Below are 15,047 nucleotides of genomic sequence, written 5' to 3' on the forward strand. Positions count from 1 at the left end.
TTACAAAATCCCTATAAAATAAATCCCATTAAATTTCCAATATATATCTATTAAGCACACCTTAATCTTCATGCCATCCCTCGATTACCCACTCACCTTTGACCTTTGCAACAGGTCTCGGTGAGGTTAAAATTACATGATTTTCCCCCCCTAGAAACCAACTGGTCCATACTCAAAACAAAAAATTAAAACAAAAATAAGTAGGTGATTTATTTATTTCATATATTTTCCCATCCATAGTTTTTTTTTTATTCCACAGGTCAACTTCTTTTAGGTGTACAGGAGGAACAGCGCCACCTACAGTTGATGGTCACAGAACTAGGAATGTCTGAAAACTAAAAATAAAGAAAATTAACCCATTTTTGTGTCTGTTTGCTGGTGAATATGTTTTTAGAAGTTTCAACATTAAAAGGGAAAATTAAACCCAGTTTCATTTTCCACTTTTGTATTTTTGACTGCTTAAAAACCCATATGCTATTTTACTGGCCCAAAAAAGTAAAAAAAAACAACAACTAGTTGCTTAAATAACTAATTTTGTTTCTCATGACTGTTTTCCAATGAGAATATGGAATTACCAAAACTTTCCCAAATTGTCCACAGCAACACATCTTACATTGGAATATCAAACTATGCAGCTGGAGCCTTAGCAGAGTGTGTTTTTTTTTTAATCTGAGAGGAGAAATGCTAAGAGTTAAAAGACCCAACAAATATTGTAACTAGAAGCTTTATCCCAGTAAGTGAGCCTCTGTGTTGATTTAATTGGCTCACCAAGCATAAGATAGATTTATGGCCCTGCATGCAGAAAAGTCTGTTTGCCCAGGGACTTCTTTGAGTAATGATTTATTTGAGGAAAATGAAATTCAAATAGGGTAGCTTGGGGAGGACGGGCAAGGGATTTTTGTTTCCTTTATAAGCAGAGTGCACTGTCTGCTGGATGCGGATTTTATAAATCTCATGTGGCATGGTTATGAGTTGGAGCCTCTGTGTGTGTTATGATTTTTGAGTTGGAAGACCTTTGTTTTCTCGCTACATTTGCTTGGATGCAGCTCATATTATATTGTTAGCTTTGGTAGTTTTCTTCCAGAGGGGGCACCGTGCCCTCTGGACCTCCTGGATGAGCGATTTTTTTTGTTGTTTGTCTCTTTGTTCCACATATCTGACCACCTATTCTATATGAGCTGCACATACTGTGTTCATTTTTTTTTCTTCTCTGGAGCAGCTGTTTCTCCTGCAGCTTTGTGTCTCTGCAGACTTCAGTTCTACAGTTAGGAGCAGGAAAAGAAAGAGGAGGCGGTGGGGGAAAAGAGAAGGCTGTGGTGGAAAGATGCGCAGAGTTTGGGGGTAGGGAGAGGTCAGGAGATGGGATTGTGAGAAAATTCAAGGATTTCTTATTGACAGTGTTTTTATTTTCAGAGTTTGAAGGGGGTTTGAATTAAAACAGCTTTATTTATAGGAAATCCTCAAAATGTAAGGATAATGATTTTATTTAATATTTTTTTGTGTATAATAATGTTTGAAAAAATATATATTTAAGCGTTATATAAAGCACATTATTTTTGTTAAAAATAAAATTTCTTGACTATATCAAAAGCAGTGCCAGAGTTGTTAGCACCTTCATGATTCAGATAAGATAAATGTAATGAGAGCATGTTTATTTAATTTAATATTCACTGTTTTAGTTTGATCAAAGTGTGTAGGAACTTTAAATGAGTAAACCTTTAACTATGGCCTATTTCTACTTTAAAATTGAGAAGACAAGAGAACACACCATCTCAAATGAGACAGATGTGCATTGGTGTTTAGGAGATTCGTACGCTATGACTCATTATCACGAAAACTTTTCTGGCAAAACTAAACCGTCTCCCAAGGTGCATGGAGAGGGTCGAAGATTTGTTAAGTTAAAGACTTCATCAATGCTCAAAGTGCTAAGAAACAACATTATTAATAGACTAAAGTGTTTCAGATTGTTGCTGAATAGTTAGTCATCTACACCTGTCTACATAAGCAGTCCACTCTATCTTTAAGGTCTCAATGGCAACCATTTATTCCTTCATTTTCATAATTAATAACAAATTCATAAGTTGGCACATATTTTGTTAATTAAGTCTGGTGTATTCACAATTGGTCCAAATTTCAATTTAATGTAATTTAAGGCCCTTTACGAAAAATAAAATATATATGTATATATACTGTATACATACAGTATATATAAGTTCAATCCAATCATGCACACATTCCAATTGATCCTGGTTATCCAACAAAGCAGTCAAGTTCAGTTTATTATTTAAATTGGATAAAACCAGTTTTCTGTCTACAGAAAGTCGGCAGATTTGCAGCATTCACTCCTCCTTGATGAAAATTTTTTTCTCCTGCAGTTTTTCCGCCCGCACTTTCTACAAATATACAGAACTATAAGATTAAGTGTGTTAAACACAGAGATTCCTTTGACAATTGGCTGTGTGTTTTTTAACTCGGATGAACTATTGACAAATGAAGGAGGCGCGCACCAAAAACTCACTGAAACAGCACGGTGATGCTTTTTCCAGTTGAACTTGTGGACATGATCACTCAACCAGATTCAGGTTCGTCTTTCAGTCAGGACTATAGAACTGTCAGAAACAACCCTCAGTGCTCTTGTAAAGCCATTAGCTATAAAAATGCTGTCACAACCTTCAGTCTGACAACTCATTGCTGAATTCAGTTGTGCAGCTTATGTTTGGATTTTAGGCTTTATGAAAACAAAATGTGACCTTAAGGTATTTGGAGTAAATTTGGCAGCTCATCATTTTGAAGTGTGTGGACATGTATTCTCCATGTTGATTGGGGTATTCCACTGACTTAGAATGTGTATTCACTTGTACTGTGCTTTGCAAAAGTATTCAGCCCCCTTGAAAAGGAAGGTTTCCAGTTGATGAATCAGTATTCCATAGAACAGTCCTTCTTCGGATGTAGGGCTGCTCACTTTTGGTTGGCAACAATGGAGCTGGGCTTGGTGATGATTGTCCCTGGGCTGATACCAGAGTGACAGTGATGTGGGTTTGTGTGTATGGTAACCATACAAAACATTTTAATCTCATGGTTTTCTTTCAACAATAGATTTCTTCTTGGCAAAAGCCAAATTTGTGGATTGTCCAACTAATAGTAGCCTATCATTAGATTACTCCGACTAAGCTGTGGAATAATCACCCTGACCTAGGTAGGGATTATTACATACAGTATATGCATACATATACATATACATTTAATATTACATTGCATATAGACCACAGTTGCTGACCTAAAGGCAATGCAAAATCAACTTTAAGCCTTCTTTGTGCTTTTATGCTATTTACAACATGGAAGCATAATGAAGGTCGATGAAGCCTGACTCAAAAAATAATGGAAAAAGGGGAAAATTCACAGCTTAAGAAAGGATTACTGCTGCATCATCACATTTACATGTTTATTCCAGCCATTCCTGTGTTCTTTGGGAATGTCTTTTTTGCTACCTATGATCTGGTATTGGTTGCTGAAGCAATTCAGTTGTGGGAACATTTCATTGATAGTTTATCAATTCTGGCTGAAAGACTTCAGAAAAGCGTGAGTTTTTAATATAATGCACTGACCTTTATGACCAAAGAACCTGACTTCATCTATATTGAAACAACACTGGCCATCTTTTATGCAACGATGCACCTCTTACATCTAATTCATGCTTCTATGGGCTTTTATAGAAACAAGATTCCTACTGAAAACCTTCAGAAATGAATAAAAACACTGCGTCTTTTATCTTAACATAATTGTGCAGAACACATCACAAGTCTGTGGTTGCATAGTTTGTTGCCACTGATTATGGTAATAATAAGTCTTGCTGATTGTAATAAAAAAGAACGGTGGTTTTGTTGCTTGACATTCTAATGTTTTAAAATAACATAAAATAGGGTCAAATAAATCAAAGTGACCAGGGAGTTCTATTGTTCCAAAGAGGAAAACTTCCTTTATTAGCCATGCAGAGAAGCTCTCCTTTATTGTATTCTGCTGCTATGCTGTGGAGTGGACACCAAAGCGCGCACAGCTGGGTTCTTGCTTGTGGTGAATTTGCCAGTAACTTTCAACACCCACATTTCATTCAAGCAATACTACTGTTGACTTAGAAGCAGAGTAGGAGGATAATTGCACCAAAACCATGTGCAGCGGAATCTACAATACCAAATTTATAAGGTGAATGAGGCATCAGAGTTGGATAAATTAAAGCTGTCAAAATGGGGGAAAAAAGCTGAAAAAGTGTTGGTTTTTTTCTGCAGGGAGTGTACAGATATTCCCTTACCTGTCCCGTTGCAGTGATGGTGTCATAGGGAGTCTGTTAGTGCACCCCCACATGCACTGTCTGTGGGGTATGATGGTGTTCCTTTTCAGCCCCATTGGACTTTGCAGAAAGGATTACTGGGAGCTTGGCTGCAGTAGACCTTTTTTAAAGCCAGGGCTCAAGCTCTAGAGGACTAACAGCAAGTCAGACACTGTCAGATCCAGACTGGTGAGGCCAGGGGCGGATGCTTTGAAGTGGGCTGAGAGATTCTCATCAGTGGGGTTGGGGGGGATGAGATGGAGGGAGGAAAGAAAGCAGAGAGAGTTGCAAAAGCTTGCGCTAAACAAGCAGGTTTTTAAAATCGCAAAAATATGACGTGCAAAGGTATAAGATGCAAATTTATAAGATTAAAAAAAATTACAGTGACTGAGTCTTCCCTTTAAAAAAAAACAACCTTATCTTAAAAATGCCAAAAAAAGAAACAGAATAACAACAAGATGAAAGTGGATTTAAATTTGTGAACATTGAGTTGTAAAGTCAAAGACAGTAAAGCGAAAATGTACAGAATAGCTTAGGGTTTGAACATTTGAGAATTTTCTCTCAAGCAGATGCATGTTTCCTTTTTATGAATATAAACAGTTCAACTAATACAGTTCACCCAGTCTCTCTTTATGTGCTTAGAAACCATTAGTATGACGTGCGACCACTAGCCCACACTCACAAGAACATTCTTCACTAACCATCCCAAGGTCTCACCGCCTTTAATCGTGCCTCTCTTTCCTCTCCTCTTACACTAAGTGCTGCAACTATCATCAAAAATAGATCTTTAACAAACGGCCTTTCGGAGCTAATCCAAGCTTCCACATTCTACAGAAACATTTGGGCCTCACACAATAGCAAAAGCAGATGTGTAACTTGATTGCCTTCGGAATTATGCGATGGTATCAGTCAATCAATCAACGCGCACATACGTACGCTCTTGTACACAGACTTGCGATGGTCTCGGCTTCTTCCTGTCTGAGGTAACTTCAGCCTTGTTTCCGCGTCCCACGAGGAGGGTCTTTTATCATGTAACGCGGCGGTGTTGGCAGCGGCGAAGTGGGGCGGGTCGAGGGGGGGGGTCGTCCGACAGCTGTTTCCCATCGGCTTTCAGTCAAACGTAGACAGTTAGTCGCAGCGGTGTCCTGTGTATCGGAGGGCCAACACGGGAGAGAGAAGCCCTAATTCGCTAATTCCAATTAGAAGGTCATTCTGAGTTGTTCTCCCATTGCTGCGTTGCTTGTCATGCATCTCTGACCTTATTGCCCCATGATATATTGAAATTTGTAGCCAGAGGTGAGTGGGTTGCCACCATCTGGGAGTGATTATGCATTTTCCCCATTGTTTCCTGTCTTTTCACCCCTGCTCGACTCGACTAGCTGTTCTGCTTGCTCTGCTTTGGCTCCCCTCGGCTTGTTCTGGATATGAGCCCTCCCCTCTGCCTTGTAATTTAAAGCTGGGAAATGCTCAGCAGCAGTCACTCAATGCACAGTTGTCTACATCCGAACATGTCGCTCACCTCATCAGGTGAGGAAATCTTCTCAGTCGGAATGCAAAGAAAAAGGAGGTGTTCCCATCCCGACAAACTGTTCCACGTTACATTTTGAGGCTCCAACCTGAGCTTCCTTGAAATGTGCGGAGCTGGAAGCTGCACAGTGAAGGCCTTGATGTGCCTGTTGTTTATGGTGGAGATGAGAGCTGCCTGTAACCACTGAAAATAACACGCTTTTGGAATAGATGCAAGCTCGCCGCATCTCCGGTTCAGCTCTGGCTGCTTTCTCAGCACTCAGGCTACTCATTGAGGAAAGATGATAAATTGCTGTGGTGGCTTTTAGCCTCCTGCAGTGGGAAGCGTCCGCATCCCACTATTCTCATGAGCTATATTCAAGCGCATCATTTCATTCTTCTGTAAGGCAAACAACTGTCTCACAAGTGTCCAGACTCATAAAAAGGAGCTTAGGATGCACCATATCAATTGATCAGAGGTTAAAATTGATCAATTATTCCCTAAACAGCTTATTGGTTATAGCAATGTCAGATACTGACAAAATTGAAATTCTTTTTGCATCATGTGTCTGACAAAACCCCAGCCAAAACAATGTCTGTAATAACCTCCTCTCTGTTTAAATTTGAATATATGTGTGTGTTTTTTTTCAGTTTTGCGGGACGACTTCAGACAGAACCCCGTTGACGTCATGGTTGCCGTTGGAGAGCCTGCAGTGCTGGAGTGCCAACCCCCCCGTGGACACCCTGAGCCCACAATCTCCTGGAGGAGAGATGGCGCCAACTTGGATGACAGAGGCGAACGCATCACAGTAATACACATTCCTCTGTCCATAAACATGGCCCACTTCTCTCAATATGGTCAAAACTTTGCTACAAAGCAGCTATTCGTGTTGCTCACCTCTCATCAAAATAATTTTTTTTAACACACATCCAAAAAGAGGAAAATTAACATAATTACACATTATGCAACTATGTTAGATTAGCCCTTTAAAGAAGTAAAAAAAAAAAAGTTTATTTGACATTTACTTAGGAAAAATTTAATATAGTAGCAAAATACAACAATTTAACTCAAGAACAGGACACAGAAAGCAAAATAAAATTCATTTCTGGATTTGTCTGACACTGTTCATGCACACGCTCGCCTCAGATTTGTTTATACGGACAGCAGGAAGAGACTCAAAGCTCATGTTGGTGGAGAGTGACAGGTAGAGGCTCTCTGGGGGATGGTGATGGACAGAGCAGCTACCTCTGATTTAAGAAGAGGACCAGATCAGAGCTTGCGGGAAGGGGGAGGCTTCACAGAGGGAAATACAAAGGCTGCCTTTTGCTTTGTACTCTCCACGCGCCCGTCTCTGTCCTCCCTAATCATCTTTTTTTCTGTTTGGAAATTGGCCTTTTTCAGTGGTGCTCACTCAAAGACATTAGCGGCTGCACGGAAACCAAAGAAGTGCACGAGAAACTCGTGGCTGCTTCCAATGTTGTTATGAGCTTTTAGTTAATAATGGGAATTTGAAGATAGTTATCTTGTTCAGTAATATTTAGAATTTTGACACATAAGTTTTTGGCTAATGGTGTTTGAACAGATCTTTATATGATTTATGCAAACAATACATTTAAGCACATCAGCTTCCCAAAGTTTATTTATGATTAAAACGGCAATAAGAGTGAGATTTATTGTTCAATTTGTGACAGAGACATAATTTATGTCTCTGCCACAAATTCAATTGATAGAAATAGAAGATTGTGGAAAAATAAGAAGCCTTCAGTCAAGAAATCCCTTGACTTGCTTGAATTGTTAATACAGCTGCTATTACAGCAAACATGGTGGAACAGAGGCAATAAGAGTGAGCAACTTTAGTGAGATAAACATTGTTTTGAGCTACATTACCTTTTGGTTCTTGAGAAGTCCTCAGCTGCCAGTTTGATTTAGAAAGTGTGATTTTCATTTTCCTAGAGATATTTGACACACAGTTCTTCATAAAAGCCGAAATAATACCTGCGCCATAACCCGGAGAAGTTGAAAAGAAGGCTCAATGGTCGCAGAGCAGAACCGAAGATCTGCGAGAGAAGGAGGCATCTTTTTTTTAAAAACATCTTTTATTGACCATAATTGACCAGCGTCGCTCTGCCTGGAGTTTCACAGTCAGACAAAAAAAGTGACAAAATAAAAACAGGTGGATTAGCTGGATGATAACTTTACCCTAGACATGTTACAGTGGAACATTGTCCTTACTGCCCAGAAACTGGGCGATTGGCATGAATTCATAAATCTCTCAAACATCCACATTGTTCAGTCAGAGGCCTCTTCAGATTCATTGCGAGACTGACTGCTACCAGAGATCCTTCCTACCTAGAGCATCTCCATCACTACAACCCTGAAGAGGCTAAGATGATGTGACTTACAATAGAATTTATTTTGCCTTTGGTATATGTAAAATAATTCTGAACTGAATTGAAATGATGAAAAAGACAATTAAAAAATTAATCACAAATCCAGCAGCATCGATGTTCATGTCATGGATCCTGGAATATGTTGACAATTAGTGCTTCATCTCGGAACTTTAATTATTTACCAAGTATTTACTACCAGCATTTATACTATGTTCTCACATGTTTTGTGCATTTTGGATATATTTTAGGATAATCAAACAGGAGGAAGAATGGCTGCTGAATCAAAAAAAAAGAGTCATTAACCTTGAGCTCCTTTGGTTTACTAGAGATTGACATTAAAAAAAGACTAGTCACTAGTGCTGCGATGTCAGGCCAGCCTGAAGGAGACTGACTAATAACTGAGAGGCTGCTGGTTTCATCCTTCCAGCAGCAATTTAATGGTGCATTCTCTCTGCTATGTGGTGGGTTTAAAGCGCCCACCAAGACAGGTGCTGTGTAGCATATAGCGCCTGCTTTTTGGACGCGGCCCCGCAGGCGGCCTTGGCCCCCCCATGACTCCTTGCTAACAAATGCCAAAGCTGCTTCGCGCCTTGCACTAGCAGGCAAACATGAATAGTTTGATTCCAAATCGGAGTGTAGGTGGGGAAAAGAAGAAGCCTTAAAAGCATAATAGTCTGGCTGAAGGTTTATAATTGAAGCCGATTCCTTGGAGAAGGTTTCAGAGGACTGGATGTAAAAAGTAGATCTGGTCTTTTGTATCGAGGTCTTAAGATCAGCGTGTTCTCCCATCTACAGTATCTACTCAATGCTGCTGCCATTTCACCTCTAACACTGGCTAGCTGCTGACTATCAGTGCAGCAGCTCTTTTTTTCAAAACAACATAAAGACATTTGTGGGAGTGTATTGAAAATAGCTGAAAACAGCGTGGCAGAGAGCACATATCTTTAGCCTCTTGTGGGTAAGGAAAGGGATGGTGTGTGTGTGCATAGATATGCACAAAGAAAGGGTAAAAAGTTTGGAAAGGCAAAGCAGGCTGACAGAACATCTAAGGAACATCTCTACAAAGAGGCCCCCCTTCTTTGTTCCCAGGGTTCTTGTGCGGTGCTGGGCATGAATTATGTAATTTTATAATAGGTGACCTTCTGTGGAGCTTGAAAGACAGTGCAGATTTTCTTTACGCTGTCATGCCATCAAGTGCATAAAAAAAGTTGTTTATTCCTTTTTCTTTCCAAAAGGAAGTTAGCCAAAGATGAGTGTGCATGCAGGTGCCGTCTTACATGAAAGCAAACATGGCGTAACAATGAGAATCGAAGCTGCTGCGGATCTTAGCCACAAATTTAATTTGCAGACCGATTATTACATGCACGACAAACATGCCGCATCCGCTGATGCCGCGTACGCTCCCATGACATGTAAATACAACTGTGCAAACAGTCGTTCTCTGCTTCTCCCTTCCAGATCCGGAGCGGCAAGCTTATGATCACCAACACCAGGAAGAGCGACGCGGGGAAGTACATCTGCGTCGCCACCAACATGGTGGGGGAGAGGGAGAGTGAGATCGCGGTACTCACTGTGCTAGGTAGTATTTACTCCTTTGTTATTCCACTATAGCTGTTTTTTTTTGTTTTTTTTAACTGCTTCACTTAGTCTAACTCCCCTCACAGCTCACTTGCTTTGGTTTGCCAGACCACTTTATATAAAACTGTTGTCACTGGGGTATAGTAATAACCGGTTAATTATGCTGATTATGCCGCCATCTCAGTCTGGCAGCGTTGGAGAGGTTTTCCCACAAAACAAGTGCCGAACGTCTGCTCCCGCTGCATCCAACGTTACGACCCTTTCAGCGTAAGAGCTCCCCACGGAGCCGTGCTTCTGACACTCTCTACATGCTCTAATGCCTAAACACACCCTCCATTCTCAGTCTCTCAACCCCATTTTTCACTAACACTTTCCATCTCAGAAGAGCTCTTATCAGCGCCAAATGGTTAGATGACCTTGGTGTGAGTTTGTAGATGTAGCAGTGTAGTGGCTGTAGTGCTGCCGAGTCCCTCATGGATGGAAAGGTAATCCCGCAAAACAGATGTAGGGAAGCATACACCTGCTGTACGCACAAATGTAGCAGCTGAAAAGACAAATACATAGGCTGGTATTTGCATGAAGGGCTTTTGCTTTTTCTGTTGTTCGGATAAGGCAGTTTGGTTACTTTTCTTCTTTTTTTTTGTGCCAAATAAGGACGAGGTTGCTTGCAAAACTGCATGTAGGATTTATAGACTCCTCAAGTAATGAATAAATAATAATTATATTTTCTTTCTTTAATTAAAAAATCAGCTCAAACATACAAACAAAAATTCTGTGAGTTATTCGTAGACAAATGTCAGCAATCCTTGTTCCTGTTTTTTCTGGTACTACTTGCAAAGCTTTAGGTGCATTTATAGCTCATAATCTTTCCTCTCTATGGATCTTTCTCTGCATTGATCCAAACCAATGGGTTGCAGCATGTCTTTAAATAATGAAGGACCAGCACTGCTTGATAGAGGTAGAACATTTTTTATTTTTCATTTTTGGCGAGATTTTCACCTCTGAGTAGCACCCAGGCTTGAATATTCTCACCACGTTTCCCTGTGAGCATAATTTTCTCTTTTCAGTTCATCCATCCATCCATTTTCTGTACACCCTTGTCCCTTAGAGGGGTCAGGGGGGGTTCTTTTCAGTTCATCTTCTCAAAAACAAGCTTTTTTTTCCTGCAACAAATCTGTAGCTTCAATCAACAGGTGTTCGTTTCCAGGTTGGGATCTGATCTGCTCCTTTCAGTTGCTGCTTCTGGAGTTTCATAAGCTAATATGAATAAACCAGACATCTGCCCTCTAAGCTGCTGCATTTGTGTGCACAGTTATACTTACATTTATGATTGTTCACTCCTTCATAAATATCTGAATGATACCTTCATACATAAATTCATATCACTGTCCCTTGTAGAGCTGCTACATCTCCACTACGAGACTAGAGAGGAGCAGAACTAAAGGTTTTTATAGCATAACTGTAGTTTAAGAAAAATAAGTTGCTGCTCCTGATTTTAAAGCTTTTGGGGGAAAGTAAAAGTTATTCAATTCAATGGAAAATTACTTATTAAAAATGTCATTTAAAAAGCCAGTAACTATCATTAATTTTGCACTATGTGTATGAGAGAGTGATTAAAAAAAGTACCACCAAAGAGCTGGAGTGAAAAGATTCATAATTTAAATAGTGTTTTACAACTTGTATTATTAGCCATAAATGGGATTGGCATGGATACCGCAGTTAGCACATTTAGCACATTTCACCCTGTTAGCATAGTTTCCCTCCGTCCCTCTGCTGTCTCAGAAAACAGCAGAAAACGGTTTTCTGCTGTTTCCACTGTCCGCTGTCGCCCACATAATGTGCATAATCTGCATAACTGCATGCGTTCTCTTTTTCTGATACTTTTCTTTAAACATGAGAAAAGGCTGCGAATGATCGTAATAAATCAGCCATTTCTAAAATAATCACATTAGCCCATCTAGCACCAAATCCCCAATCTATCATATTTACCGCATCTAGATATCTAGAGTAACATCCATGTGAGTCACTGATTTGCTACTTGTGTAGACATGAAATGATTCGTTTAACAAAAAAAAACCAAAAACAATAAAACGACAATGTATATTTCCCTTTTTCATGTCTTTCATTCTAAATGTGCATAATTTGTTGCTTCCTTTCATGTTTTTCGTTTATGTTGGTAAAAATATAATTTGCTGAAAGTGGTGGACACACTTTTTTCCTCTTTTCTCTGATCAGCCTCTTCTCCACAGGCACCACAAATACCGTGGCGAGATTGATGATCGCGTTGATATATCTGTGTCTTCTTCCTGTTGTTCTGCCCTTCAGAGCGGCCAACCTTCGTGAAGCGCCCCAGCAACGTGGTGCTGCTGGCGGACGAGAGCGTGGAGTTCCACTGCGTTGTTCAAGGAGACCCCGTCCCCACCGTCCGCTGGAGGAAAGATGACTCTGACCTACCTAAGGGCAGGTGATGTACAGAAACACTCCACTTTTAAATTACAACGCACACATGGTGTTTTTCAGCTTCTTGTCTTATCTCTTGAGTCTTTGTGCCCACAGATTTGAAATCCTGGAGGACCACACTCTGATTGTTCGCCAAGTTGCCTCTCCAGATGAGGGCTCCTACACGTGTATGGCAGAGAATATGGTCGGGAAATCTGAAGCATCTGCCACCCTCACTGTACACGGTCAGTACAAATGTCAGATAAGATATCCAACACCTTCTCTTGAGAAGCTTAGCGACAAAGGTTGTTTTTTTTTTGTTCAAAAGTGGAGCGACTCTCGGATAGCTCACTCCCTCTTGTTCTTAGCACGGCACGGACATTTTATTTGCTTCTTTTTAGTTTCCTACAAAATCTGCAACATTCTCTGCATCTCATTAACAGGCGATGCAAATTGCAGCACTTTGTTTACGGAGAGTCTGAGGAAACGTTAACCTGGCCAGAAGAAAACAGATTCATTTGGTCCGAGCTGTTCTGCCTCAGTGGCACCTTCAGATATGTAAAATGAGAAGTAAGACAGCTCGTAGACCCGTTCAATTAAACACATTGCTTTGTCGCTGTGGGTGAAATATACCAAGGCCGGTAGGACTTAATTAAAGATAAGGTAGCAGTGGTTGCTTGCTGGGAAGTGGCATGGTTCCAATTACATTTTCTTCCCTTTTCTCTGCAAACTTTAGAAAAAAAAAAAAAACAGGCTTCAAGGGGTACCGGAGCTGATTTTCTTTGTGGTGAAGGAAAGAGGTGCAGCCAAGTGACAGATCAGTAGAGTCTTAATAATTCAAGTGAGCAGCAAGGTATCTAAATATATGGATGTCTCATAATGAAATGGAAAATAAAACTTTAGGTTAAGTTAGAGCCACAGCAGAAGTTCCTTTCATAAATTTGCAATAGAACTACTAAGCAATAAGAGATAATCCTGGGAGTCAGAGTTTTAAATTAGGAAGGTTCCTTTAGGGAAGTTAAAACGTTTTTGTGTCTCCTTCCTGAAACAGTGATTAATTTTGATCTCTCAGAGCTTTAAGTCTTCATTAGTTTTAATCTAAATTAGCCTCTATGTTTACTAATCCCATGACTTCAATCATTGTTCTCATATTTTATACTTTGTTTAAATAGAAGAGCTCAGCAGCCATCAACCTTCATGTGGTCTTCTGCTGCTGTAGCCCATCTGCTTTAAGGTTAATAGTGTTGTGTGCCTTTAAACAGTGTTTTCTGCTCATTTTGGTTTGTATTTAGTGTTTGTTTGAGTTGCCTCTGCATCATCTCCACGTTCTCCACTGACCTTTGACGACAACATATTTTTGTCCAAACAACGTACCTTTGTAACTTGTTGTATTTTCAGTTTTTTGAAAAACTGTAAACCCGAGTGACAGTTGCATGTGAAAGTTGCAGTGGATCAGCAGTTTACTCTGAGCACGCTGCCTGGCAATAGCAACCGTGCCACGTTCAAAGTAACTTAAATCCCCTTTCTTCCCATTTGGATGCTGACTTTGAACTTCAGCGAGTCATATTCACCATTCTGGACGCCTAAAGGCACTTGCTTGCTACCATGTGACTGGCAGATTTGCTGTGTTAATAAGTAATTGAACAGGTTAGCTGGTGAGTGCAATGTTTTTCTTTTTATGAAGGATGTACTACCGCTTTTGTCTTATCTTCAAAGGAAAATAATGAATGAGATCACCATTTTTTAATGTTTTCATTCAAGCAAGAGTGATAAAAGAAACATCCTGCAATGTATATGTAAGCTTCAGTACGTGTATAAGGCAGTAATGTGTTTAAAAACTCAGTGCAACTTTCTAAGGCAGGATGCCATCTTCAACTCCACTCTAATCCACAGAACAAAACCTGACAGCCTTAGATTAAAGTGCATTCAGTCTGGCCTTTCACATGTTTACACAGTCATACACATTCAACTTCAAAGCAGATTGAATGAATTGAGAATAAAACAATTAATTAGCCTTCATTTAAACAAGCAAGATTAACAACAATTTCCTATTTTCCACTGTGGCTTGGCAAATAGCAGGGCCTAACCTTGAGGGAGAGAAGAAAAGAAAATCATACACTGTGCCTTGAGACATGATTTGTACCCCTTGAACGTTTTCACATTTTCTCACAGTACAACCACAATTGGTAATGTGCTCTCTTTTATTTTTACGTTTTGCTTTTTTTTTTTTTTTTACAAATCAAAAACTGAAAATTTGGGGACTGATACCATTTGATAAATTTCTCTACTACATTATCCCTACTGGGATGTCTATAATATGACGCTTTCCATCAAATCTCACTGACCAGAGCTAAAATTTTATTAAAGCTATACATTTTCCTTCCACTTCACACTACCTTAGGTTTGTCTATCATACAAAACCTCAGATACATTAGATACAAAGACATTCTCACATTTTGTCACGTTACGACCACAAGAGCCTACAGTACATACTCTTACAAGAGACTGCACATGATGGGAGATTCATAGGAAATAGTTTAAACCATGATATAGTCAAGGAAAAGTGAGAGATGCTACGGATGAGAATCAAAGGCAGGTGTGAAAAGAATGTGAAGATGCTTAAAATAACTCAAGGAAAATAATAAGCTTGGGGTAGGGGGATTATTTTGTTGTCATCCAGTCAGAAGATGTTGCTGTATGGTTAAGTTCTGCATCACTCATTCCACTGTTCTTTGTTTCTTCCTTCTCTTCCAGTCAACACGGGTAAGTTGTCTTCCATCCCTCATCCACCATCAGACAGCAACAGGAA

General features: G+C 39.8%; 1 protein-coding gene across 2 annotated transcripts in view; it reads left to right on the forward strand.

Moving 5' to 3' along the window:
* The window catches only part of LOC114153002 (roundabout homolog 1-like), a 105,049-nt gene that overhangs the window by 71,381 nt on the left and 18,621 nt on the right, over positions 1-15,047 (forward strand). For both annotated transcript variants that reach the window (XM_028031209.1, XM_028031210.1), the window contains 5 exons: positions 6,482-6,639; positions 9,680-9,800; positions 12,125-12,263; positions 12,356-12,483; positions 14,993-15,001. In XM_028031209.1, coding sequence (XP_027887010.1) covers positions 6,482-6,639; positions 9,680-9,800; positions 12,125-12,263; positions 12,356-12,483; positions 14,993-15,001 — 555 coding nt within the window. The remainder of the gene's footprint in view (positions 1-6,481; positions 6,640-9,679; positions 9,801-12,124; positions 12,264-12,355; positions 12,484-14,992; positions 15,002-15,047) is intronic.

Source organism: Xiphophorus couchianus, chromosome 11 (genome assembly GCF_001444195.1).
Source record: "Xiphophorus couchianus chromosome 11, X_couchianus-1.0, whole genome shotgun sequence".
NCBI lineage: Eukaryota > Metazoa > Chordata > Actinopteri > Cyprinodontiformes > Poeciliidae > Xiphophorus > Xiphophorus couchianus.